This window comes from Nematolebias whitei, chromosome 3, assembly GCF_014905685.2.
Source record: "Nematolebias whitei isolate Nwh7 chromosome 3, NemWhi1, whole genome shotgun sequence".
NCBI lineage: Eukaryota > Metazoa > Chordata > Actinopteri > Cyprinodontiformes > Rivulidae > Nematolebias > Nematolebias whitei.
In genome coordinates, this window is record NC_056500.1 from 32,100,782 (window position 1) to 32,128,248 (window position 27,467).

Below are 27,467 nucleotides of genomic sequence, written 5' to 3' on the forward strand. Positions count from 1 at the left end.
ATATATACACATATACATACATACATAGTAAACCAGCAACTCCTAACAATGTAAGAAATTATACTTACTAGTTTTTATATTGTTTATAAGTATTGTTTTCTAAAATGACTGGGGGGACCTAAGATCAGTCTATTGTGGCTTAAACCATCATCGGCCACTCATCTTGAAATAGTCAACCATCCATCCATCATCTTTTACCCGCTTCTTCCATTTTGGGTCAAAGGGGTCGCCGGTGCCCATGTCCAGCAATCACTGTGCGAGGGGCGGGGGACACCCTGGACAGGTCTCCAGTCCATCACAGGGACACATCGAGACAAACAACCATTCACTCTCTCACTCACACCTAGGGACAATTTAGAGTTACCAGTCAGTCTAACATGCATGTTTTTGGGCTGTGGGCGGAAACTGGAGTATCCGGAGAAAACCCACGCATGAACGATTGTCATACATTCACTATTCAAATCCTACTGTGATGAGCGACATCGGTGTACTGCTTGTTAATGTCAAGAAATGGTTTGTAGGGAAACATGCATAGTTGGTTCATCCTGAGGACCTGACTTAATTTTGTTACATTTTTCTATCTGGATTGTTGAGCATGAATCAGGATTTTCATAGTTGATCTGGTCTTATATAAACAAAACTAGATGCTTTGATTTATCATCAGTTATTTGAAACCAAACCGTATTTGTGTAATAACAATGAACAGCGACGACAGTGGCACGTGTTGTACCAAAACTTTAGATCATTTATAGAAGTTCTGACAGATGAGTGCCAGACGTGTGTGTGTGTGTGTGTGTGTGTGTGTTACTACAGTATAAATCAATGCTTCACATATAGTTTAGTTCCAGTGAGTACAGAAGCTTAGTGTTGTAAGATTGCCTCTGATGTTTGCACAGGAACTAGTGGAGGATGAATATTACACTACAGTCTTGGCTTCCCCGTCTCTTGTTAAACAGAGGTCCAGTAACAAAAAGCTCTCACAAAATTCACCTATCAGTTGCAGTTTTCATCTTTTTTTTTCATAAAACAGAATTTACACAAATGCATCTAAATTTTTGTTACATGTGGCTATAGAGAATTTGAGCTGTTAATGTTTGTATCCCAGTTTGCACAAAGCCAGTTGTATAATTCTTTACAGAGCGTTACACAACTAGGCTCTGTTTATTTGCATTAAGGCAGGAAGTGATGTCATATTGGTGACTTGGGAGAGGCATATTGTTTTTGCCATAAATAAGCCGAGGCACTCGAGTTGTTGACTTATGATCAGACCATCCAAATTCCCTGTCCATGTCTTTTTATTTTTAGCAGCTAACTTGCTTTTACTGATAAACTTGTAAAAGCGAGATGATTGCACCAAAATGTTCACGGTAACTTAAAAGTTAAACTAACTTAAAGAGGACCAGATTTAACTTTTTTAGATTTTTCTACCTGGATTATTGAGCATGCATCAGGATATAAAAGTTGTGACGTTTAGTTCACTTCAGCTCGTCTCTGGAAAGATGTTTGTAAATGACAGCAGCTGCTGAATATTTTGCAGTAAAAAGCAGCAGGTTTACAGCCAAATATGACTTCCGTTTTATCTGCTGAATCAACTCGAGTTTTTATTTATTTATTTATTTATTAACAGTTTTATTCACGTAGATTAAACCTATTTTTATTTTTTGATCTATTGGTTGTGCTTTGTGTGTACATCATTTGAAAAATGATTCAAACTAAATGTAAATTTAGTATAAAATGCTGCATCTCCTACATGTAAATCAAGCTTCCTCTGATGTTTGGCTCTACTTTGACTTTCAGCAGTAAATTTCTCATAATAAATTCTTCGACTACGTGGCTGGTTACAGAGGGGAAACTTCACAGCTCTTAAATTTTTCTCTTCTAGAGGAGGTTCACTGTCTCCATGAGGGGCTGGTGGAAAGACAAACGGAGGAAATGAGAATAAGGCGCATCAAGCAGGTCACGTCCATGGACAAACTGGAAGACAGGTTTGTTGTTTCCAGAACTGCTCACTAAGCTGATAATGGGTTCAGCTCAAAAAACGTTTATGACTTTTAATAAAAAGAACATGCTCTTTCATCGTTGTGTCACAGCCTTTCTCTTTTCTGTATGTTTTTTCAGTTTTAACTCGAAGCTTCACAGAGAGGAACTGAACGACCTGCGGAGAGAGGTCGAGCAGCTGAAAACATTGCTCAGTGAGTGCAAGAAATACTCACTGCTCTGCCGTGTTTGTTTTGCTCAAGTCTTATCCCATGCTGGGCTTATCAGATATAAGCAGGAACAACCACCGTCACACTTTTTTGTATTTTCTATCCTAAAAGGGAGACAGGAGACAGACCTGCACCTCCAGCAGAAAGAGGCAAGGGAGACCAGAAGACTGTATGAATGCAGCTGCAAAGTACACACACACACACACACACACACACACACACATTGTGTCATAACGTTTGTTTGCTTGTGCCTTTGCTGCTTGCGTTGTTTCGCATACTCACCGGTTGTTTTGTGTACTTTGCTCAGACACTGGCGGAGCTGACAGAGTGCTGCAGAACACACAGGGATGATTTGGTAAAAACTCTCTCCCAGTATTCCCACACTCAGCAAGAGCTCCATCACATCAGGTATGTGTGAACATGTGCGTGCAGACTAGAGCTGTCATTTCTAACCCGAGCTCTAAGCCCGGTCCCACCTGACCCGAATTCGGGGCCGGCTGGGCCATGATAACGTGCTGGATGGCCGGGTCAGTGTCAGGCTTTTAATTGGATCAGGATCAGCCGCGTTCCAATTATATGATAACATGGCCTGCCATATAATCACCAGCCACACACACGCCTTGAAAGTGGTAAAAAAAAGTTCAGTTAAGCTTCAGATGGACTGTACTGCCAGGCAGCGATCCATCACCCAAATGGACGTTCATTCTGCCGCTGCACTCAGCGGACGTGATGACGCTAACATAGCAGCTCCCAAACAGGTGAGATCCCAAAGCAGACATGTCAGAGCAGGGTCCGTGTCGGAATAAATCAGGCAGAAACAGGGTTTAAATGCTTCTTTATGGCCATGAAAGTACAAACACCCTCAGCTCTGATCTTCTGCCCATTTTATTCAGGCATGTGTCCCCGACCGTTAATAATTAATTAAAAATGTTGTTTTTTTTCTTCTGGGTTTGGACCTGTAATTACTTTTAATATGTCGGGTTGGCTGGGGTTCGGAAATTATGACTGCGGGCTGGGGCCGGGTCAGATCAGATTTTTTGGGCCTGAAGTGCAGACCTTCTTTCAAGGGTTTAGTAATGGGAAAAATGTAAACAAAAAATGTTTTATTATTGTTTATTTGATAAATTATATAAAAAATTACACATGAAAGACTATAATCATATTTGTATGTAAGGTAAGTTTTAGAAAGGTGGTGTTATTCTTTTTGTGCCAAAAGTTTGTGTCTTGCCTCTCAACTTTGGATTAAATTTTACAACAGAACAGAGTTGTCAGAACTAAAGGATGAAGTGAGAAGTCTCTCCTCCAGAGGACAGGAGCCAACATCTTTGTTGTCTCCAACATCAGGTGAGCTCCTCTGTTTCTCTGACTGTTGTCAACAGAACAGTAAACTTGTAACTATGTTTTCTGTTCTCTCCTAGCGGCCCCACCTCTACCAGTCCCTCATGGCCACAGCAGGCGGTTCAGAGCAGACGAGACAGATTCTGACTCGGAGGACTTCAGCCCAACCTTGAGCCTAGCCGAGATCAGCTCAGATGATCTGTCGTGGCTGGATGACAAAGAACCAGGTGTGAATTTAAAGTTTCTGAGTGAGAATTATCTAAGCAGATTTACACAGCTACGTAGTACCGAGTGTTTTCACTTTATTACCCTCAAAGATGCCTGTTCATGGACACAAATTAAATGTTATAATGAGGCCACAAGCAGCAGAACATTATGTAGAGGAGCAGATGGTCACAGTCTGATGACAATTTCAGCAAGCTGGGCCGTGTAGTTCCTCTACCACACACCTGGCTCCACCTTCACTCAGATTTTCTGACTCGCTCAGGAGAGGTTTCATCTTTTAACTCTTGAGGGGAAAAAAAAGTAAAGTCCAAGTAATTTAAATTAAATATCTCAACAAAGAAAATCATGTAGTCAGAGAAAGAATGAGATGGAAAAAATTGTAAAAAAAAAAAAACCCAAAACATCTGAAATGAAAAATAAGGTGATGAGTAAACTGTGCTCGTCCATCATCACAGCAGCAGGTTAGTAGTCCTACTGTGTTCCTGCTTTTAAAACTTTATTTTTTTCCTCCACCTCTGTGGCCAGTCATCTGCTGTAAAATGTAAAACCGTGTGTGTGAGCTTGTGCACAGCTCACCTTTAAGAATTACTATAAAGAAAACACTGATATTCCAGGAGAAGATGAGCCTAATGTTTTGCAGAAGTTCACTGAAATCCAGATCGTTTTCAATACTGCGTTCACACACAAGCACACTTTGACAATAATTCAGTTCTTGAGGGAGAACACCTGAACGTCTCCAAACTAACTGCACTGACGGCACAACAAACAGCTGTCTAGTTACTTTCATAATTTAACAGTTTGTGTTTTTTCATCTCTGCCAGCTCAACGACTACGAACGCACCTCAGTGTTCAGTCCAAGCGGAGTGAGTTTGCTGTTCCGGGCTCAGATGTAGAGGATCGTGTTGACAGCGATGGTGATGATCTTCTAGACGACGTTGATAACCTGGAGTCAGGATCCAACCTAAGTCTTAGTGACCTTTGACCTTTGAAGGTGTTAGCGGGGTTGAGAACAGCAGGCAGCCTCAATAAAACATAATAAAATAAATAATAAAACAAACTTGGCACAGAAGACAGTATATAGATGTATGTAAGTTAATCCTGTTGTTTAATCTGCTTTGGTATATACTTGTACTATTGGAAGTTTTTTTTTTTATCTTAAAAAGGTTTTTAAGTGTTACCATTTTCATAAAAGTTAGTGTATGTACATGTGTGTTCATTTACCTTGGAATCACTGTTTCATCAAATTAATACTTGAAATACCATTCGTTACAAGTTTCCTTTAATCAGTGTATTTCTCTACATGTACATACTTGTACAGCAGAGAGTAAAGAACAAACTTGAGGCTAGCAGCTGTTTGAAGAGTTATTTAATTGGCCACTTGTTTCATGATGGAAACCAGTTAAAGAATATGGTTTTGAAAGGTGCATTTTGTTTCAACATTCAAGGATTCAAGGTTCTTTATTGTCATACGCATCACATGTGGTACATGAGGTGGAACGAAATTGTGTACACAGGGTCCCAGTTACATCCAACAAAAGTATATAATGTAAAAGAAACAGTAATAATATCTAACATATGAACTAAGATAAACGTTAACTAGAAATACACTAAGGACTAGTAACATAAGTCACACAAAGTAATGTATTTGTTGCTACACCTGTTCAATACGTGCTTTCTTTGTGGCAATAAACTGAGTACAGACAGAAGCAACATGATTATTAGTTTAAAGCAGGTTGGCAGATTGTTGGGGCAAGGTGCAGATGGGTGCGTTTTGTGCAAAACTTTGTGTGTTAGGGAATTTTGGATAAGGTTTTATGGATGTTTTACCTACTATGGCTGAGAACGGTAACTGCCCATGAACCATGTGTTTGAGTTAGCAGAGAGAGCTGGATGAGGAGCTGATTTGATACTGCAGGTGCAGCTGTCAGTCCCTGGTCTCCTCTGAGTCTGTCTGTGAACTTGGAGCTGATAAGCATATAAAAACAAGCCTCGCACACTGCCCGGGGCAGATTCTTGTGGCTGGGCTCCATGCATCCTGTACTTCTGTGTAACTTGTTGTGAAAGTCTGTCCTTACAAGTAAAACAGGTAAAAAAATTAAAAACGCTTGTCGAGTGTGGCTTCTTTGAGTAAGTACGATAAATTGAGGATAGTTTTATCCAACTTTTCCCATAACAACAGCAAGATCCGTGATGATGTTATCATTTTACTATGCAGAACTGATTTTTAAAACAAGAAGATAGTTTGTCTAAAATGTCTTTAAATGTATTTTGTTTATTTTATTAGATAACAAAAACAAAGTAATGCCCACTAAACATAATTTGGACAACCGTTGATTACTTTATACTATATATATTTTTTTTTCTTTAAATACTTTTTTGCTCCACTGTATATAGTCAGCCACTGATTGTACAAGTTCTACTTAGAAAGATGAGAGAGGTCTGTAATTTTCATCATAGGTACACTTCAACTATGAGACAAAATGAGGGAAAAACAGGAAATCACATTGTAGGATTTTTCAAGAATTTATATGTAAATTACGGTTGAAAATAAGTATTTGGTCAATAACAAACAAGCAAGCTTTCTGGCTCTCATGGACCTGTAACTTCTTTAAGAAGCTCTTCTGTCTTCCACTTGTTACCTGTATTAATGGACCAGTTTGACCTTGTTATCTGTATAAAAGACACCTGTCCACAGCCTCAAACAGTCAGACTCCAAACTCAACCATGGCCAAAACCAGAGCTGTCGAAGGACACCAGGAAGAAAATTGTAGACCTGCACCAGGCTGGGAAGAGTGAATCTACAATAGGCAAGCAGGTTGTGAATAAATCAACTGCGGGAGCAATTGTAAGAAAATGGAAGACATACAAGACCATTGATAATGTCCCTCGATCTGGGGCCCCACGTGAGATCTCATCCCGTGGAGTCAAAATGATGATGATGATAACGGTGTGCAAAAATCCCAGAACTACACGGAGGGATCTGATGAATAACCTGCAGAGAGCTGGGACCAAAGTAACAAAGACTACACACTACGCAGAGAGGGACTCTAATCCTGCAGTGCCAGGCATGCCCCCCTGCTAAAACCAGTACATGTCCAGGCCCGTCTGAAGTTTGTCAGAGAGCATGTGATGATCCAGAAGAGTACTGGGAGAATATCATGTGGTCCAGTGCGGCCCAAGCCTCCATGAGGCCCTAAGTAAAATTTGTTTTGGGGCCCTTTATTTCTGCTAATAATGTGGATTACTGCAATCAACAGTCAGATGATCAGATCATTCACCACCTAACATAAACTCATTGCAACTCTGACAGCCCTGCTTACATTATCCTTTATGTGTAGTGGTACTAAAAGTAACAAAAGAGAAAAAAAATCACCAGTATGCAATGTATTTTACAGCAAAAGTGTAATCTGGTTTATTATCTTTGGTTCCAATGAACAACAACAGTAATGTTCAAAATAATTTGTAGTGCAAGATCAACAACAAACAGATAAAATAACTTGGATGCATAAAAATAAATTAAATTGTGCAAAAACAGACAAAATTAAATACAATAAAAAAATAAAATATCAAGGAAAATTCTCTGCATTTGTTCATTTACATTTAAATAATGCAAATGAACAATTACTTGAAACCATGTAAAATTGTTTAAACAAAAAATTTAAAGTAATTAGTTCTTAAAACTATGTAAATGTATGCAACAATTTGAAAAACTGAACTTAAAACATTAAACAACCTTTACCCACACATTTGACCTGTTTATATTACTTCTTCCTTCAATATTTCACAAACTTCCTAAAACCTGTTGGGTGGGTGTGTGTGTGTGGGGAGGGGGGGGGGGCGCTATTGGCCCCGGGGCCCTTAGCAGCCGATTAGTTTGCTTATGCCTTGGGCCGGCCCTGATGTGGTCAAATGAAACCAAAACAGAACTTTTTTTGGTAAAAATTCAACTTGTCGTGTTTGGAGGAAGAAGAATGCTGAGCTGTATCCCAAAAGCACCATGCCTACTGTGAAACATGGGGGTGGAAACATCATGCTTTGGGGTTGTTTTTGTGCAAAGGGGACAGGACGACTGATCCGTGTTAAGGGAAGAATGAAGGGGGCCATGTATCATGAGATCCAAAACCACTTTCCATCGGTGAGAGCATTGAAGATTGAAGATGGAACGTGGCTGGGTCTTCCAGCATGACAATGATCCCAAACACACCGCTCGGGCTACAAAGGAGTGACTCCATAAAAAGCATTTCAAGGTCCTGGAGTGGCTAGCCAGTCTCCAGACCTCAACCCCATCGAAAATTTGTGGAGGGAGTTGAAAGTCCATGTTGCCCAGCGACAAACCCAAAACATCACAGCTCTAGAGGAGAAGGAATGGGCCAAAATACCAACTATAGTGTGTGCAAACCTGGTGAAGACTTACAAAAAACATGACCTCTGTCATTGCCAAGAAAGGTTATGTTACAAAGTATTGAGTTGAACTTTTGTCATTGACCAAATACTTATTTTCCACCATAATTTACAAATAAATTATTTAAAAATCCTACAATGTGATTTCCTGGATTTTTTTCCTCCTCATTTTGTCTCTCATAGTTTAAATGTTCCTATGATGGAAATTAGACTTCATCTTTCGAAGTAGAACTTGCACAATTAGTGGCTGACTAAATACTTTTTTGCCCCACTGTGTGTGTGTTTGTTTATACCTAAAAGAGTGTAGTGAGTCACGTGGGTACGTGTCACTTGTTGTATGACAAATATATGAAGTATATATTTATGCATACTTTTCACGAGTTCTTCATTTTTCTGACTGTGTAATGCCGTGCATTGAATTTAACAGAAATGTAACGAGAGACGTTATTACCTTTGACCCATCAAATGAATGGAGTCATTTATTTTCAGAATCAAAGTTTAACATCAAACATTTACATTAATTTGGCAAAGTATGAAAATAATAACAGACAGTTTCACAAATAATGAACTTCAAATCACTCGGCGGTGATTTGAGGACTTTGCTTCAGATATTTCTAAAAATATCTGTACTGATTTATGAGAGAGAAAAGAGTTTAAGATGAAATGGAGATTATCTTACAGAGAACTATGTGAGGGAATTTAATCTGTTTGACCAGAAATTGCACGCTCCGTCAGATCTCAGCTTTGTCCCAGGTACACTTTAGTCGAAGAAGAAACCGTTACCTTGTTGACGATCGATCACCTCAGTAAGAATCCTTTTCAACTGATATCAGCGTCTCCGTTGAGAACAGCTAAAATCCTTGGAGAGTCGTGCGTGGTTAGTTCAAACAGAATCATAATCCAAAACGTCTCTGGATTCTCGGCAATTCTGACTCTTCATTGTCAGCAGCTCTCAGACTCTTTCAGATCTTCTCAGACTCCAAAACTCTCCATAACTCTAGTTCTCTTCTGAACTCCTTGAGAACTTTTTCATTCTCCATTCCAACTCTCTCTAGACTGATAGAACCGGGAAGTTGTCACATTTTAAATGAGTTTACTTCCGAGTTTACTTCAGAGCTTTCTGATTCGTGGATGGACCAGAAAGAGGTGTGGTTTTTTTGACGTAAGTTATTATCAAAAGTCAAGGATTGTTTTCAACATACAGAAAAGATTATTGCAGTCGACCAGACTTCGTGGAGTCTCACACTTGGTAATCTTTTCAAATAGTAAAACATGACATTTCTTCTTCAGTAAACATTTAGTTGACCGAAGCTTCAACTTTCACATACTTACGACTTGACTCATTTCAGACAGAAAATCAAGAAATGCATATTAACCTGATTTCTCCTTTGAATGAGGAATAAAAATCATTACTTACTGTTTATGTAAAATAAAAATGAGTAGTTCTTTTCAACCTGTAAAGCATTGAGTGAACTAACACAATTTGATTATCAAACATTTGTAAGACAGTAATGATTATAGAGGATTGTCTTTTCTGCTTGATTAATTCAAGAAAGAAAGTTCATCAGATGGCTCAGACTTATTCAAATCAATGAAAATAACAGTCTCTGTCCATCTGGTAGATTTGAGGTCATCTAGTTCACTACAAGAGCATGTCACTCTCAGGCTGCAGGCTTACTTGTGGTTCCTAGAGTTTCTAAAAACAGAATGGGAGGAAGATCTTTCAGTTTTCAGGCTCCTCTCTTGTGGAACCAACTTCCAGTTTCTGTCCGTAGGTCTGACACATTGTCCAGTTTTAAGACTGGGCTTAAGTCTTTCCTTTTTGATAAATCCTGTAGTTAGGGTTGGCTTGTTATGCTGCCTTAGGCTTAGACTACAATAAAACAAATTAACGTAATTTCCTTAAATGATTTGTTAAATTGAATAGTTTTTGTTTGATACTATTTCTATCTTAACGTGATTCTAGACCTGTCATTATGTATCTGTTCCTCCTTCCTGTTCCTCTCAAACCCAGCCCGTCGAAGCAGATGGCTGCTTGTCCTGAGCCTGGTTCTGCTAAAGGTTTCTTCCTCATGAGGGAGTTTTTCCTTTCCACTGTCGCCTTCATGCTTGCTCAAGATGAGAGTCTGCAATGGAGTTAATTCCAAGCAGTCTGCTCCTCAGATAAATAATGTTAACTTACTTTATAACTTATATATGAATGGTTCTGTTCAGTGCCCTGAGATGACTTCTGTTGTGACTTGGAGCGGTAGAAATAAACTGAATTGAATTGTCAAGGCTTGCATTGTTGTTTCATATTTTGATGGAAAATCAAAGAAAATGTGGGTAGCAGAGAAAGTACAGAACAGGTATGGAGTAATAATTCTGCACAACACATCCCAGTCTCACATCTGTTGAAGATTCAGATAGGTCTCCTTTAAGTATTTCTCTCTATTTTTGTTCTATTTTTTCCTAAACTCTGACCAGTTTCTCAGTCCATGGCAATGAAATGCATCACCATGCTTCACTGCTCATATGCCATTTTATTTTGCTTCATGCAGGTGTTGTGCACCACATGGTGTCATCCTTGAGTTTTAGTCTTATCTGACCACAGCATCTTCTTCCATATGTTTTTGGAATAGACTTCATACTATACTTAATTCCTTAAGCAATGACTTTTTATGGCTACCTTCCATGAATTACTTACAAAATCTTTATGGTGTGGGGACATTTTTGTTCCATGTTTTCATGTTTATTGAGCAAGATGTTTTAACTGCATGTTTAGTGTTCTAGTGCTAAACTAGTCTCATCTGCCCATGTTGGTTTTTCACTGTAATGTAATTTAGTCAGAAGCCCACATGGGGGCGATGCTGTCTATCAGATGACTTTTTTTTTTTTTTTTTGGCAAACTGATATCAAGAATAAGATTTGGCTTTGAAATAATTTACTTTTGTGAAAAATTGTGATTAAAACATTTTCCAATTATATTGTTAAATGAGAGACCAACTTTTCTTGCTCAGGGTTGAATTAATTCACTTGGTTCTTATGAAACCAGAAGTAAATAGCCTTTTGCTAAATGAACTTCTGTAGAGGAAGAGGTCTTGTAGAACTTCAACATTACTTTAATATAAAGCAAATGTTAAGTAGTGACAAGTACTGCCAGTGGAAGCTTCTGATTTTTAAGATATTCCAAACAGCCTATTATTTGTTCGGTAAGAGATTTTTAAAAATGTATGCACTTCTAACATATTCATATTTGTTACATTTCTAAGTGATAATTTGAGACAAACTGTTGGACAAAATATACACAAGGCTTGTCAAATAATGTAAACGCTTCAGTAAAAATGTCTGATTCAATGTTAATATTTTACCACGTTGACGACACAACAAAAACGGAAAAAAGCGCCCAAACAGTTGCAGATTAAACTATTAGTCAATAAATAATATATAAAAATAAACCAAACTCTTCTTAAAAAAAAATGTTGCAAGTCATTGTAATTTCCACTCCCAACATTTCCGGATCTTCAGAAATCTGTTTTTTCATGTCGTATGTGGTCATCGCGACATAGGTCAGATTTTTCCTACGGTACTTGAACGTAGCAACAGCTCGTTGACGGAGCCGAGCTGCAGGCATCTGACTGGAGTCATCGTCTCATATCCTCGCTGAACAGAAAGGGGTGAAAATGACATTTATTCATATGTACTAGTAATAATACAGCAAGTCTGCATTGCTTTGATGATACTGTCACGCTAAAGCTGTTACAGCTTTATTGTTTGGCTGTGTTTGACATTAGGGCTGCGTCAGGTGCTAAACAGAGCTAGCTTAGCATAGTGGCCTTTGCTACGGTGTTTTTCTACAGCAGAGGTTAGCGATAGCTAAAGTTAGCTCCCGGTTATCTTGTCATTCATAAGCCCGTATACTGGACCAACGTAAATGTTCCGCCTGCTGCTGTGGATATTGTAATGTAGAAAAGCCAGTGTTGTTAAATTCTGAATGTGCTGTCTGTTTTTGATCGTTTGACAGCTCCGCGTGTCTGCAGATGGAGACGCCGGGGAGAATAGCAGGCACATCGGATGCTCTGGACTTCACGGTGGAAAACGTAGAGAAGGTCAGTCTTGACGAGTTATAGCAGCCTGTCAGCATGTTACATGTGGACTGTCTTTGACGATGTCGACCTGAAGATGTTGAGTTTTATTTGTCTTGTTGCTTTAAAATCCAAAGTGTTACTGTGCAAATCTCTGTTGAGGTAATGTGGCTGTGTTTAGGAGTGATGTTGACCTGTTTATTTCTGTGATTACTGTTTGTAAAGACATCATCTGATGACCTCCATCAGTCGGGTCAAGTTCTTACAATTGATGCCTCTGTGTTCAAGTGTTTCTTCAGTCAGATTGGATATATGTGTGTGCGTGTTTGCACACCATGCAGACTGTAAGGGTGCTGTGATGAATCTCCCCTGACAAGGTGTGGGAAGGGGAGACGATGCAAGGTGAAGCAAAAAATGTACTCGATGGAAGAGCAGAGTTAGAGGTGAGGTGAGGGAGGTGTCTGTGAATAGAGGAGAGGGTAAGAAGGTCGGTGATGTTTCAAGAATTATTAGTCAGATGGCAGCGATGAATTCAGTTCAGTTTATTTATAAAGAGCCAAGTCACAACAGAAGTAATCTCAGGGCACTGAACAGAAACATTTAAAAATAATGTTAGCAGAAACATTTATATATCAAATAATAATTTAACACTATTTATCTGAGGAGCAGACTGCTTTGAGTTTAACTCCATCACAGAGCTCTCATCTTGAGCGAGCATGAAGGCGACAGTGGAAAGGAAAAACTCCCTCATGAGGAAGAAACCTTTAGCAGAACCAGGCTCAGGACAAGCGACCATCTGCTTCGACCGGCTGGGTTTGAGAGGAACAGGAAGGAGGAATAGATACACAATGGCAGGTCAAGAATCACATGTTGAGATATAAATAATATCAAATGAAAACTATTCAATTTTAGCAAATCATTTAAGGAAATGTGGCCAATATGTCCTCTAGTAGTGTTAACTTAAGGCAGCATAACAAGCCAACCCTAACTCTAGGATTTATCCAAAAGGAAAGTCTTAATCCCAGTCTTAAAACTGGACAATGTGTCAGCCTCACAGACAGAAACTGGAAGTTGGTTCCACAAGAGAGGAGCCTGATAACTGAAAGATCTTCCTCCCATTTTGCTTTTGGAAACTCTAGGAACCGCGAGTAAGCCTGCAGTATGAGAGCAAAGTGCTCTGTTGGGAAAACATGGAACAATACAATCTCGAATATAAGATGGAGCTAGGTTGTTGAGAGCTTTCTAGGTTAGACGTAATATTTTGAATTCAATTCTGGATTTGACAGGGAGCCAATGGAGATAATCTAAAACTGGAGAGATACGATCTCTCCCACTTCCTCTAGTTGAGACTCTGGCAGCAGCATTTTGGATTAACTGAAGACTTTTTTTAAGGTTTTTGGACAGATGAGATCCAACAAAGTTAAGTCAGGTCCTCTGGACGGTTTCTTTTTGTTGAAACGTTTCTTCTTTCATCCAAAAGACTTCATCAGTCCGAGGAGCCACAACAAACTCAGTCTTATAAATAGCATCTTCACATAGTGGGTCAACCAGTTTGATGGTGCTCAGATGGTTTCTGGAGTCCGCCCTCTCCCTCGCTGTCTCGTTTGAGGCAGTTATGGCCAAAGTGGTTCAAAATATCCTGAATCGTGCTCAATAATCCAGGTAGAAAAATCTGAAACCGTTCAGAGGACCTGACTTAACTTTGTTGGATTTTTGTACCTGGATTATTGAGCATGAATCAGGATATGCAGAGATTAGTTGCATATTCTTACAGGATAAGCCGTTCATCCTTTGGTTTCTGCAAAAGATGGAAGACAAACATTTTCTATGGTCCTGTCTGTTTCACTCTCTGAAGGAGAATTCTGTCAGAAATTTAATAGACCTAATTTAGGTCGATGTGGAGTCACTACAACTTCAGCTGGTGGAACAAGTGTTTTGTGAGTTTGTTTGGAAGCGGTTTAAGTGATGCCGCACATTTTGTTTTCATTTTGACATTAGCTAAATTCTAATAACACACTCATGTATGTGTTAAAAATGTCCAAGTACACAAGAATGTTTTAACAGTCAAGTTGTGACAGTTTTATGAAGATATCCAGTAGGGGTGCACCGATTGCCGTTTTCTGGCCGAGCACCGTTTTCTAAAAAGTCTGACCTGCCTATTCCGATTTTGGCCGATACTGATTTTGTTTTATAAGCGACACTGTCCGGTGTTATAAGATCACAATGCACCTTCAATTTTCCAATATTATTTTATTGTAAAGCATACTCTTGAACAATATCCCAGAAACAATACAAACTTGTTTTAACTGGCCATGAGGTAGTGCTCTGAAATATAAACGAAGTTCAGACAATTGTTGTTAAAACTATAAAAAAATGGTTAAAATCGGTTTCTCATGTAAGTATCGGCCGATTTCCCAAAATTAAGGAAACTGGGGCCGATAAATCGGCCAGCTGATTTATCGGTGCACTCCTAATATCCAGTCTTTAAATGTGCCCACTTTTCAATGTGAAAGTGAAACTGTAAGCTTTAAATGACCCATGCAGGTAGAAAAGCAATGTGATTATTTTTTTATAAGATAATTTAAGTTACATATGAAATGCATTTAGGTTTCAGTGATTTTTCCTAATGTGATTATTCAATAATTAATTTACTTTAAAATGTTTTAGATCATTATCAGGAATATTTGAAATGTTTAAAATGTTAAACTTTACTCTTTTTTTTTTTAAATTGTATTGTGCAAATAATAATTTTTTTTTTTAGGTCTTGTGTATTTTGCATCAGAAGCCATTAAGTCTGCTTTAAGTAAATTATTGTAATCACATAAGTTATTGCAACATGACAGATGTGATTTTGTGATCTATGATTGTTTCTGCTTTTATTCTGTAATTGTATTTTAAAGTTAATGAAATGCTCCTCAAACACTCATCTGCATTTATCAAATTTCAATATGGTCTTCTCATGAGAGCAGATTTTCCTTCGTCTTCAGTGGGACTTTGTTATGAAATGTATACAGCGCTGTTCTTGCACTGGAGTAAATGACTAAAAGTTTCATTTGTAACACTTTCAGCAGCTGTTAACGCACCTACAGCAGCTTCATGCTGGAACACCTCACTGCACTTCCCACGAGCCACTGGTGTTTTAAAATAAATACTTGGGGTATGAATCTGCCAGTTTTGTACAGTTAGATGTTGGGGAGTGCATTGTTGTTGTAAAGATGGTTTTGGAGCTGATTGTTCCTGGTTCAGTGTTTGCTTGTGGCCAACAGAAAACTCTTTGTTTCGTATGGAGTCTGTGGAACAAGGTTGCACATTGTTAGTGTCTGTGTGCGTAATGAGAGAGTTGCTTTCTGTCTTACCGTACATTTGATTATTTGCCAAACAAGTGGATTGCAGGAAAAAAGTGATTATAAGATTTAATAACTTTTATTAACTTTTAAAACCCCTCCCCAGACAGTTATTGTAAAGCTCTGCACTGTGCTGTGTCCTTCCTGCCTTGCATCTCGCTCACTGGCACTTGGGCAGGAGTCATTTTTGTATACCTTAATGGTCTTTAATCCCTCAACTACCTACACAAGATACTTTCCAAATAAGCCAAACGAGGTCCATCTAATAGGGTTTAGCTCCCACTCTTTTACTTTGCAATGCTCTTCTGCTATTTGTACATGGAACACAATATTAGAATAAAATCTATTGTTTAGAAATATTTTGGGAAATCTTTCAGATTTTACTTATCTTTTCAGGTTTTACTGCGGAACATTGTGGGGTAGCAGATTAACTTACAGAGTAATTATTCATAAAACCTGAATAGATCATCAGTCTGTATATAATTCAGTGTAAAACATGTGCATGTGTATGACGCAGGTTTATTTTTCAGTTAAATTTTAGTTTTCTAGTAAATCGTATTGTTGGCTGTGGCTGAACGTGATCGTGTTTACTTTCTGTTTTTGTGCCTGAGATTTTGTAAAGGAAAACTGTTGATGTAATGATTAGTTTATTTTTATTCCTGTGCTGAAATTTCATCACTATTGACAACTTCACGCTATTCTCGTTTTCTTTCTTGATTGTTTGTTGTCAACAATCACCCACACTTTCTCTCACAGTCTATTGTTCTTTGTTCTGTCATCATTCATCACCCCTTTGCAGTTCTTTGATTTTCACAAATATAATACGTTAGAATAATTCAGTGGACAGAAAGATGCCTTCTGCTTTTGTAACATTGTGTTGGTTTTGAGCGGCCAAGCAGCTTAAGAGCCGTCTAAACCCAGAGTCATGACCTACAGGGTGTAGACACAATGAGAAACAATGTCCTTAATATATAGACAATAGCTTGGGCTTATAATGATGTAAGAGAGGGAGTTGATATTTTTTAGATTATCTTTGGTGTGTCTGAGTCTGAAATTAAGATTTTTTTTTTATATTGACAAATGATGGCTTCCACCTCACTAACTTGCTTTAAACACATTTTTATTCTGTTGAGTGTATTGTGCATACTTTGCTTTTCATTAAAACATCTTATACAGTGTTGGTATTGTACTGGGTACAATTTGTAAACCAATACAACCTTAAACAGTCCAGTATAAACTCATTTATTAAAGCAAGTTGGAAATCTCTAAGACTTGAGTCCTGATGCTGCTCAATAATCCAGGTAGATGAAGTTCCTCTAGATGGATTCTTTGTTGAAACGTTTCGTCGTTTATCCAAAAGACGGAATTATTCGGACTGAAGAAATAGTTTGGATAGAAGACGAAACATTTCAACAAAGAAGAATCCGTCCAGAGGACCTGGCTCAACCTTGTTAGACTGAGTCATATTTTTTACTTGTTTTTCTTTTTTTTTTTTCCTGTCTGCTAAAAACATGATGTTGTTAAATGATTCAGTTCAAAGTTGGATCAAAATCGGTCTTTTCTGTGGATGTGTTTTTGTTGTGTTGTATTTTTTGCTTGTCTTAAGAACCAGTTACCAACAGATCACTGCAGTTAGATCGTGGCTTAGCTGTCAGACGAATCTCGAAAAAACCTGCGACGCTGTTGATTGTTGGGTAGGAAGAGGTCTGCTGTCAGACGGTGAACTGCAGTAATGATACTCTGCTGCTCTGAACTTTATCACACCCTCATTAAGAGAACAGGCAGTAAAGTGCTTTGTGGCTTTTTAAATGAAGCCATGATAATTATCTGTAGAAAGACCCTGCCAAATGTCAGCACAACACGGGCATCGTCTGCGCAGTCTGAATATTTTCTACATTAAACATTACTTTTTATGTACATTAAACCACAGTTGTTGTTATTTTTTTTTACCACCTCCTTCTTCTCCTTTTCTCCCAGCTGTTTACTCTTTAGCGGTTGCTAAAGCAAGTCATTGTGCTTAATCTCACTCATCCTATACATCCTCTGTCCTCACATTAACCACGACCATGTCCTCTCTAACTGCATCCATATATCTTCCATAAAACTTCCTCTTTGTCTTTATCCTGGCAGCTGCATTTCTAACATCCTTCTACCAGTATACCCACTGTCCCTCCTCTGGACATGTCCAAACCTTCTCAGCTTGGCCTCTCCAACTTTATCTTCCAGTCATTCAACATGTGATCTCATTCCTAATCTTATCCGTCCTTGTCACTCCCAAGAAAAACCTCATTATCTTCAACTCTGCCATTTTCAGTTCTTTGTCTCGTCTTTTTGCCACCGTCTCCTGTCGGTGTCGGCGGTGACAGGCGATTTTGCCTCCTACTCAACTACATTGATGAAAACAAAAAAACTAGTTCTCATTTTCGCTATTGCTGAATGTAGCATATGCCTCATTTCATCCATTTCAGGTACCAGTACATATTTTTCTCCATTTTTCATGACGGCGGACATACGTTTTACTCATTTTTCAGAAACTCAGCTTCAAATTTTTTTATGTGTCAGTGCCGAGCCATAAGAAAATGCTCTGGTCAACCCCTCCTCCTCCTCCCGCCCCCGCTACTTAGACTGTACATGCTCACCCACCCCCCAATCACTGCTCAAATGCTCACGTGAGTGCAAATAATGTGTAAACAAGCTCTGGAGCCCAGGGGAAGGAGAAAAAGACAAGTGGAGGAGAAACGCCACACAGGCAGAGTCACAGGAAAAAATGTCAAATTATTTCTCTGTTGCAGAACCGTACCTTAGCTGACGTAGTTTGCTGATCATTAAACAGTGTTTACACTACATCAGCTTTCTGCAGCAGCCTGAGCTGAGATGAAAACTACCATAGTCCTGTAGGAAACTCTCACCTTACATTTCTCAGGGAAGTTTGTAAGGATGAAATCTGTTCAGCAGCTGGTATACATTTGTTTACATATTGTTCTTGTTGGTTTTTTTTTGACTCTTGCCTTTTTTATTGCAATTACAGAAGACGATGAACTCTGTGCATTAAACATTTCCTTCATTTAGTTAATAAATATAAAGAAACGTGCTGGTTAAAAACTAGGGATGCACGATATTGGATTTTTGGCCGATATCTGATATGTTAAAACTTATTTGGCCGATAACCGATACTGATATTTTATATACGTTCCTTTGTCAGAACATAGCCCTCTTATTTAGGCTTATTTGCTACAAAAATTGTGTAACAGCTGTAAGAGCTGGTGACATATTCAGTAACAGCCATTTGATATACACAGCAATTAACTTATATTAAATGAAAAGTGTTAAATGTTATTTATTAGCATTAGTCACCTGCGATGCTGTCTCACTTGTGGAGGCTCGTTCTGGGTTTTTAGCTGCAGTCTGGGATCTTGTGCACTCTTGTGCATGAAAGACATCCTTTTAAAGTTCCAAGTTTTTGTTTATCCATTGTGCTGTAAGACTAATCATGCTAACGGGGCTAACACAACGTCCAAATGTCTGTGGTAAAACTCACCCAAGTGCTATCGGCTATTACCTTCTCAATGACGTTGGAAATGACGGCTTGTAACTCAGGTAAGGCTACATCGGAAAAATATCTCATACTGGGGATGACGTAGCGAGTCTCAATTTAGTCCAAAAATCTTTGGAATCCAAAATCCTCAACAAAAAAAACATCCACTCCGCCGACATTTTGAATTTTCCTCTCTGCCTTATGATCAGGCTGCGCGTGACGTCATCACGTTGGGCTGCCGCTGCAGGCATCCTTGTCACTGGGTTGTCGTACAAAAACCGCGTCTTTGAGTTATATTGATGGAATGGTTGATGTCCAATATTGAACTTTAACGCTAATATCGGCCGATACCGTTACCATGCCGATAATATTGTGCCTCCCTAGTAAAAACACAATTCATACGCATGCTCCAAAATAACTAACAAAGTTCTTTTTAGTAAAAATGGGCAGATAGATGAAGTTATAATTTCCATTTCTGTGTGTACTTGATGTGTGAAAATGATGATATGATTATTTTATTATGAAAATAATATCAGCAGACCTTTTGGTATCAGTTCTCAGGGCTCCTAGTGGTAAAATGTGCAAACGCTGTTACTGATGAGCATCTGAAAGTACTGTTCTGCAACTTTACTTTTGTTTACTGTACCTGTGTTGGGTTCTCCCTCCTCTACAAAACTGACAGCTGCTACTGATAATGACTTCATATCTGTTTTCATGCATGTGATACTGTAAGACATTTTCATTGGTGATAGGTGTTTACACTGTGCTTACCAACATTTTTGCTGCATGTAACATCTATGTTCAATGTTTATGTTGGGAAATTACTCCAGCCTCCTACTCTGAGTCATTAGCCTTCTACTCAAGAAGTTATTAAAAACACTTTCTCCAGGTTGTACAACAAAGCTGGTCTCACTACTCTCTTGTAAACCTTCCTTTTGAACTTTTCTGCCACCCTTTTGTCACAAATCACTCCTGAAACTCTTCTTCATCCACTCCACCTTTCCTGGACACTATTCTTCACCTCTTTCTATACTCCTCGTTTTCTTTGACAGTCAGTTCTAAGTACTTGGAAGTCCTTCCTTTTGTGGCCCATGCTCTTTGTACCGGTAGTTTTACTGTTACATCTGAGGAAGGTGGAGCAGTGAGGCAGATTTTAGCATTGAGATCTGCCATAAGGAAATGTTGTACACATTATATGTTCTGTACCCACTTCATGAACTACTGCACAACCTATATTCTCTTTCCCTTATAAGTGATACCTGGTTTTCTGCAGACAGTTGGCTCATTAACAGCCAGCCGTGTTCAGTCTCTTTCATCAGGAGACACATAACGGCTCTGGAGGATGGTAGACATGAAAAGAAATCTGCCTGATTGATACACATGCACACACACACAGTGAAGTTTGTCTTTCTATCTTTACAGGGACTTTGCATGACTTCCATTCATTTTTCATTCATTTCTATAGCCTGACCCTAACTCTAAACCTAACCCTAAACATAACCATTACCAGTACATACCCATCTCTAAACCTAACCCTAAACATAACCATTACCAGTACATACCCATCTCTAAACCTAACCCTAAACATAACCATTACCAGTACATACCCAACTCTAAACCTAACCCTAAACATAACCATTACCAGTACAAACCTAACTTTAAACCTAACCCACCAATGGCACTTCTTCTTATTGGGCCCAGGCTTTGGGCCCCATAAGGAGCAGTTGATCCTCACAATGTAGTATGTGTTGGAAAAATGGGCCTTACAAAGACACACACACACGCACGCACGCACGCACGCACGCACGCACGCACGCACGCACACACACACACACACACAACCTTATAATTTTAATTGTGTATGTTTTAAAATCAGCCGTTTGTTTCATTTCTCCTGCTTGTGTCATTGCTGTTGTCTACTTGTCTCGCTGCCTCTTGATCAGGTTGGCATTGACCTACCTAATAAAAAATAGTTATTAATATTATCATTTGCTTCTAGTAGGCATTGTCATTATATTGATCCTCTTGGCAGCTGCAGTTTTAAAATTGCACTTTGTGATACTATGGTAGTTTTATTTTGTCCTTGTAATAAAAAAAGCACTGTTTTTAGATAAGGGGAAAAAATGTTGATTTGAAGGAAGACTGCTTCAAACATTGAGAGTTTGGTGCCTGTGATGAAACTGAATGAAGGGTTTGGGCTAGAGGATGGAAGCTGGATTAATGAAATGAAGAAACAGAAAATGACTGGTTGTGGAGGAATTGGGATAACTGGGTTTTAGGACTAAAATTTTACCGGTACTCAAAAGCTCAGTGAATGGATTTTTTCCTGAGTTGTGACACTGCTGGCAGCTAATGGTTTTGATTCATTGAGCTTGTACAGTTGTAAGTGGTTTTGTCTGAAAAGAGAAAAAATAAAACAACACATTCATACTGGGACATGGTTCTACTGTCTACATCAAAAGCAACATATCAGTTAATGCTCTTTTCCTTGTTTTTATTTGCTTTCTCTCACACACAACTTATCTCCTACATAATTGTTTTTCTTTGCACGCAAGCACATAAATAATTTTGAGCTGAACTTCAGAGAGGTCCATTTTCAGTTTGTTTTCTAGTCTGTTTATGTTTGTGGGGTTATCTGTTTCGACTATGTGTTTGCAGGTACTTTTACTCAGGTAATCAGTTCTTTGTATCAGGAATTGTAATTAATTTCAGTTTTCTCATCTGGTCTGTTTTCTCATACATCCACTGTTGTGACTGAGTGGAGTGTCATCGCAGACGCTTCTCACAAGAACTTTAAATTTTCACAGTTTAACTTTTTTATTGTTCAACCATCTACAAATTGTATTACATTCTGGTAATTGTATCATCTTTTTTTTTCAGGCTCTCCACCAGTTGTACTATGATCCCAACATTGAAAACAAGAATCTGGCCCAGAAATGGCTGATGCAAGCTCAAGTTTCACCTCAAGCCTGGCAATTCTGCTGGGCCTTACTAAGCCCAGATAAGGTGGAAAAAAATAACACGCACAATAATGCATACAAACAGTGAAAAAAATGTATATATATTTTAGTTTGAATCCATTTTATTTTCTCTCTCAGGTGCCAGAGATTCAGTACTTTGGAGCTAGTGCACTTCACACCAAAATCTCAAGATACTGGTCAGATATTCCCTCAGACCAGTATGATTCTCTGAAAAGCCAGTTGTTCTCCCAGATTGCCCGTTTTTCCTCCAGCTCCAAGATGGTGCTCACCCGTCTGTGCGTGGCACTGGCCTCTTTGGCTCTCAACACGATGCCTGAGGCCTGGCCTGGCGCAGTGGCAGAAATGGTTCGAGTGTTTCAGGAGGAGGGGGGAGGGATGGATGGACAGGCACGGTGCCTGGCATTGTTGGAGCTGCTCACTGTCTTACCCGAGGAGTTTCAAACTAGCCGCCTGCCGCAATACCGAAAAGGACTGGTATGTTTCCAACGCACATTTTAGGCCATCTGATTAGAATTAATATGTGTATTTTATTTATTTCTTTATTTTTATTTTTTACCAAGTGTTTGTGCATTAAAACTAACTTAATTCATTTTCCATTTATATCTCGTATAAATGTTTATTTTGGTCCAGAGTTTAGGAGAGTCATTACTTTATCTAGGCAAAGGTAATTACATATATAGTAATTTACATTAATTGATTTATTTAATACAAAAATAAGTATCAATAACTATAATGTCATTGCAAAAACGCATCAGCAATATGGACCAGTTTACATTCACTAACTGATTGGCTGTTGTCATTTAATGTCTAGGTCCGAGGAGCCCTGGGCCGAGAGTGGGGATCTGTCTGTCCTCTATTGCAACAACTTCTTCGGAGGACAGATAGTCCAGGGGCAGTGAAAGCTCGTGTGCTGCGCTGCCTTTCATCCTGGATGCTGTTGGACGTGCCCCTCAACGAGAGTGAAAGCCTGGTTCATGACTGCTTCAGTGCCCTCCCTGACCCAGAGCTTTTCGACACAGCAGTAGAGGCAATAGTCAATGCTATTTCGCAGCCGGACTCCCAAAGGTATGTACATGGTCGTCGGTCACCAACAAATAAGGACCAGTACAAAACAATGTTATTACATGTATTCTAACTGGGATTTTAAGCACAAAAATGACCATTAAATAACTCAAGTAGACTTGAGAAAAAAGATGGCTACCACAACAGTTTGAAAATTTACTAGGTGGGTATTGGAAGGGCAGCAGAGAGGAATAAAAGGGTGGAAGGAGGAACTGATACAAAGCAAATTATCAACCAGAGGGAGAAGAGAGGCATTTCTCAGTTGGTTGGTGTTACTATGGTTACAGAGCTGGGGAAAGATGTCATCATGCCCCTGTTGATTCAGATATGGTATGGCAGGCACCCATTACTTCTCCCCTAGAGACGGCGTGGGCAGGGTGAGGAGGCTGTGCAAAGAGAGGGAAGGCCCCCGTCATACTGCTTTTTTTAGGCAGAGGAGCCGGCTAGAGGTGTAAAAATGTTTTGTCTTTATCTTCTTTACCTTTGTGCTCAAGCAGACAGACTCTGAGACTGCTTATGACAAATCAGTTTAAAGACAATGACATGTCAAGCAGATAGGAAGAGCATTAAAGGCAGAGAAGTTACTGGAAGCACATCCTCTGTCCCAGCACAGCGCACATTGTTTTTTGTCCCCCTGTTGCATAGCAAAAAGGGGAAATAAGGGATACCCCCTTGAGCATGCATCAGGATACCCTCTGTACATTCGTCAGTGCATGTTGTGAGCTGGATAATATGGAAAAATAAGCTACAGGCCAACTTCCTTTTTGGTGTTTGGCTGCGTCTCGGTGTAAGAAAGGTTTCTTTCTGAAATTGAGTTGACATGTCTAAATCCAAGATGGCCACCACCAGTGGCAAGACACAGATATTTTGTGGGGCAGGTGCTCAAGGAAAAAAAAGGACACCCTGCACATGGAACCACCAGCTGCGTTAGTAGGAGATTTATTACACATAAATAAAATATTATGAGTAATAAACTAATTATAAAAATAAATAAATTATAAATTATAAAATTGATTTGCACATTTTGTGGCATTGGTAATAAATTTTACTCTTTAATCCAAATCATCAACTTTATTGTCATTCAACATTTTAAAAACATGAAAATTAAATGTGTTCCCAGGGACCAGTAGTAAAAATCCATGACAATAAATAACTTAAAAACCTTCAGTAAATAAATTACATTCCACAATCTAAAATTAAAATAATCATATTTAAAAAGAAAATTATTATAAACAAACGGCAATAAAAATAAAATAACAACATAGTCAGAAGAATAAAACACAACAATACAGTAAAGCAGAGGACAGCTTAAAACCCAGAGTTCATGAACCTCGCAGCCTCGGGGTAGAAACAGCTCCTGAACCTGCAAGCTTTCAGGCTGTGCAGCCTCCTGCCTGAGGGGGTGTGGGGTCCCTCATGATTTTCCCTGCTCTGGTCCTGTCTGCTGAAGTAAATGTCCTCTAAAGAAGGGAGGTTGCTTTTTTTGAGTTTCTGAGCAGATTTAATCACTCTTTGCCGCACTTTCTTGTTAGACCCAGAGTAGTTGCTGTACCAAACAGTTATGTCAAAGGTCAGGACACACTCCACCACACAGCTATAAAAAGAAAACGACACAGCAACACTGAGGCTGGCCTGCTTCAGCCTCCTCATAAAATACAGGCGTTGGTGAGCCTTTTTCACAATGCTGGCTGTGTTCGTGGCCCATGCAAGGTCAGTTCAGTTTATTGTATTTATGTAGCACCTGTCACTGGACAGGTATAGACTCAAGTATTTAATTATGGTCACCAGCTCCACAGTCTCTTCCCTAATGAAGATGGGAGGAGGAGTGTGTGCTCTCAACCTGAAGTCCACCATCATTTATTTTCTTTTTGCCACACTAATGCATGTTATTTGCTTGGTATTAATCATCAAAGTCTCCTACCTCCCTCCTGTACACAGATTTGTTGTTGTTAGAAAGCAGGCCAACAACATCAACTGTGTCTAGCAAACTTCACAATATGATTGCCTGTGTACCTTGCAGATCAATCATATGCGAGTAGTGTGTACAAGAGGGCTCAGGACACACCCTTGTGGGGCGCCAGTGTTGAGTATGATGGTGGTGGACAAGACATCGTGGATGGTCACATATTGTGATCTTCCCATGAAGAAGTCCAGGACCCAATTGCATATCAATGGCTTCAACCTCAGCAGCAGCAGCTTATTAGCAAGTTTCTATGGAACAGTTGTGTTAAATGCAGAGCTAAATCCAGGAAAGGCAGTCTGACATATGAGTCCTGGGCTCTAGGTGAATGAGGGTGGAGTGGATGACAACTGATGCTGCATCAGACACATACTGGTTCTTTCTGTCTGCATGCTGCTGGAGATCCACAGAGATTTCAACTGAGTCCTTGATATAGGCCAAAACCAGATGTTCAAAACACTTCATAAAAACTAAGGTGAGGGCCACCGGACGATAATCGTTCATGCTTTCGCTGCTAAACTTTTAGGCACTGGAATGATAGTGGACTTCTTGAAACAGGCAGGCACCACAGCTTGGGACAAAGAGGTGTTAAACATGTCTGAAAACACTCCAGTTCTCTAGTTCTTGGGCACATTCTCTCAAAATCCGCCCTAGAATGTTATCTGGGCCTGATGCCTTCCGAGGATTTTTTTTTTTCATTTACCCTTTATTTATACAGGTAGTCTCATTAAGCCACGAGAACTCATTTTCAAGAGAGACCTGTTTTTAGGGAGCAGATGGTGGGGGGTGGGGCGAATGAAGGTGGAGGGAGGTATGGGTGTTTCACCTTTTCCACCCACATTTTGATATTGACAGTACCGGGAGGTGAACCTGCGACTTTCCGATCACAAGCCCATCTTCTAACCTCTGCGCCACCACTCCCTCAATCCTATTAATCCTCCGAAATGTCCTCCTCACATCCATTCCAGTCGTAATGAAAGGTGACTCACCTGGGCGTGTTTGTGAACTTGTTGCTATGAGAAAAGATGGATAACTCGAAGCGTGCATAGAATTTGTTCAGAGCATCAGGGAGTGATGGATCTTGGGAGCAATCAGCATCCTTCTCTTTGTGATGCTCCTAATACCTTTCCATGTGTTTCGGGAGTCACTGGTGGCAAAGGGACCTCCAAAGCATTGAGGGTCCCTTTTGCCACCGGCAAATGGACCCTCAATCCTTTGTGCATAGACAGTCTTTGCTTTTTGATGGCTGCATCCAGTTTCCTCCTTGTTGCATTCACTGCCTTCACACACGGGGCGGCTGTGGCTGAGTGGTTAGAGCAGTCGTCCTCCAATGCGAGAGTTGGGGGTTCGAATCCACCAGCAGTCACATGTCGAAATGTTCCTGGGCAAGACACTGAACCCCTCGTTGCCTCTGATGTGTGTCCCATCGGTGTATGAATGTGATAAAGTCTCACTGATTAGTCTCATTAGAAGGATTTGTTCAATTAGCTTTGTAGAGATCTAGTAGAGTGCTGTATGGATGGGTAAATGAGGACACAGATTGTAGTGTAAAGCGCTTTGAGTATCTTGAAATAAGATAGAAAGGCACTATATAAGTACAGTCCATTTACCATCCATTTACTGTCACAGGGTATCCACACCAGAAGGTGGAGTTCTATGTCCTCAAAAAAAAGTGCACGTCTCCATTTAGCCAAGGCTTCTAATTAGGATGGACTGTGATTTTTATTTTCAATAATATCAATACATTTGGTGATGCACCCACAGACAGATAAGGCATATTCCTCATGGTCCACTCTGCCTTTATGAGTGACTGCTTCTCTGAAAACACACCAGTTGGTGCAGCCAAAACAATCCTGGAGCGTAGGGATGGCTCCACTAGTAAAAATCCTCTTAGAGGACTTATTTTTAAACACAGAACGATGCTTGGGAACCAGCAGGGTGGAGGTGTGATCAGAGGAGCCAAGGTGTGAGTGGGATGAAGCCTTGTACACTTCCTGTCTGTTAGTATACAGACAGGAACTCCCACATCCACCACCTGGCTCCACCATTGCTCCTGGTGGTGGATAAAATAGCTCCCTCCACTCATCAGCATCACTCTGTGCCACCTCGGACAAGAAAATATAAAACTGTTCTTATACACATTGTAACTCCTATATACTTTAATATCTTTCACCAAAACATACATTTTAACACGTGTTCCCTGTTTAGTTCCAGTCTAGAAAAGCACTCATCTTGAAAACCACAAACATTTACTATTCAAATCCTTCAGCGACAGAGCAAATAGGCAACCGCTCGTTCAGATAATACTTTGATTTTGTGGCCACTTGTGTGCTCCAAATGAAAGTGGTTT

At 39.5% G+C, this 27,467-nt stretch overlaps 2 protein-coding genes across 2 annotated transcripts in view; both read left to right on the top strand.

The window, feature by feature from the left end:
- The window catches only part of LOC119408001, a 5,825-nt gene extending 922 nt beyond the window's left edge, over nt 1–4,903 (top strand). Inside the window, exons 3-9 of the mRNA XM_037674834.1 lie at nt 1,883–1,985; nt 2,119–2,192; nt 2,319–2,395; nt 2,515–2,615; nt 3,466–3,551; nt 3,626–3,772; nt 4,592–4,903. Of these exons, the coding sequence (XP_037530762.1) occupies nt 1,883–1,985; nt 2,119–2,192; nt 2,319–2,395; nt 2,515–2,615; nt 3,466–3,551; nt 3,626–3,772; nt 4,592–4,752 (749 nt within the window). The 3' untranslated portion in view covers nt 4,753–4,903. The remainder of the gene's footprint in view (nt 1–1,882; nt 1,986–2,118; nt 2,193–2,318; nt 2,396–2,514; nt 2,616–3,465; nt 3,552–3,625; nt 3,773–4,591) is intronic.
- A 6,845-nt stretch (nt 4,904–11,748) lies between these two features.
- Nucleotides 11,749–27,467, top strand: part of ipo13b (importin 13b) — a 41,592-nt gene continuing 25,873 nt past the window's right edge. The window contains exons 1-5 of the mRNA XM_037698208.1: nt 11,749–11,827; nt 12,175–12,259; nt 21,995–22,120; nt 22,213–22,569; nt 22,907–23,160. Of these exons, the coding sequence (XP_037554136.1) occupies nt 12,191–12,259; nt 21,995–22,120; nt 22,213–22,569; nt 22,907–23,160 (806 nt within the window). The 5' untranslated portion in view covers nt 11,749–11,827; nt 12,175–12,190. The remainder of the gene's footprint in view (nt 11,828–12,174; nt 12,260–21,994; nt 22,121–22,212; nt 22,570–22,906; nt 23,161–27,467) is intronic.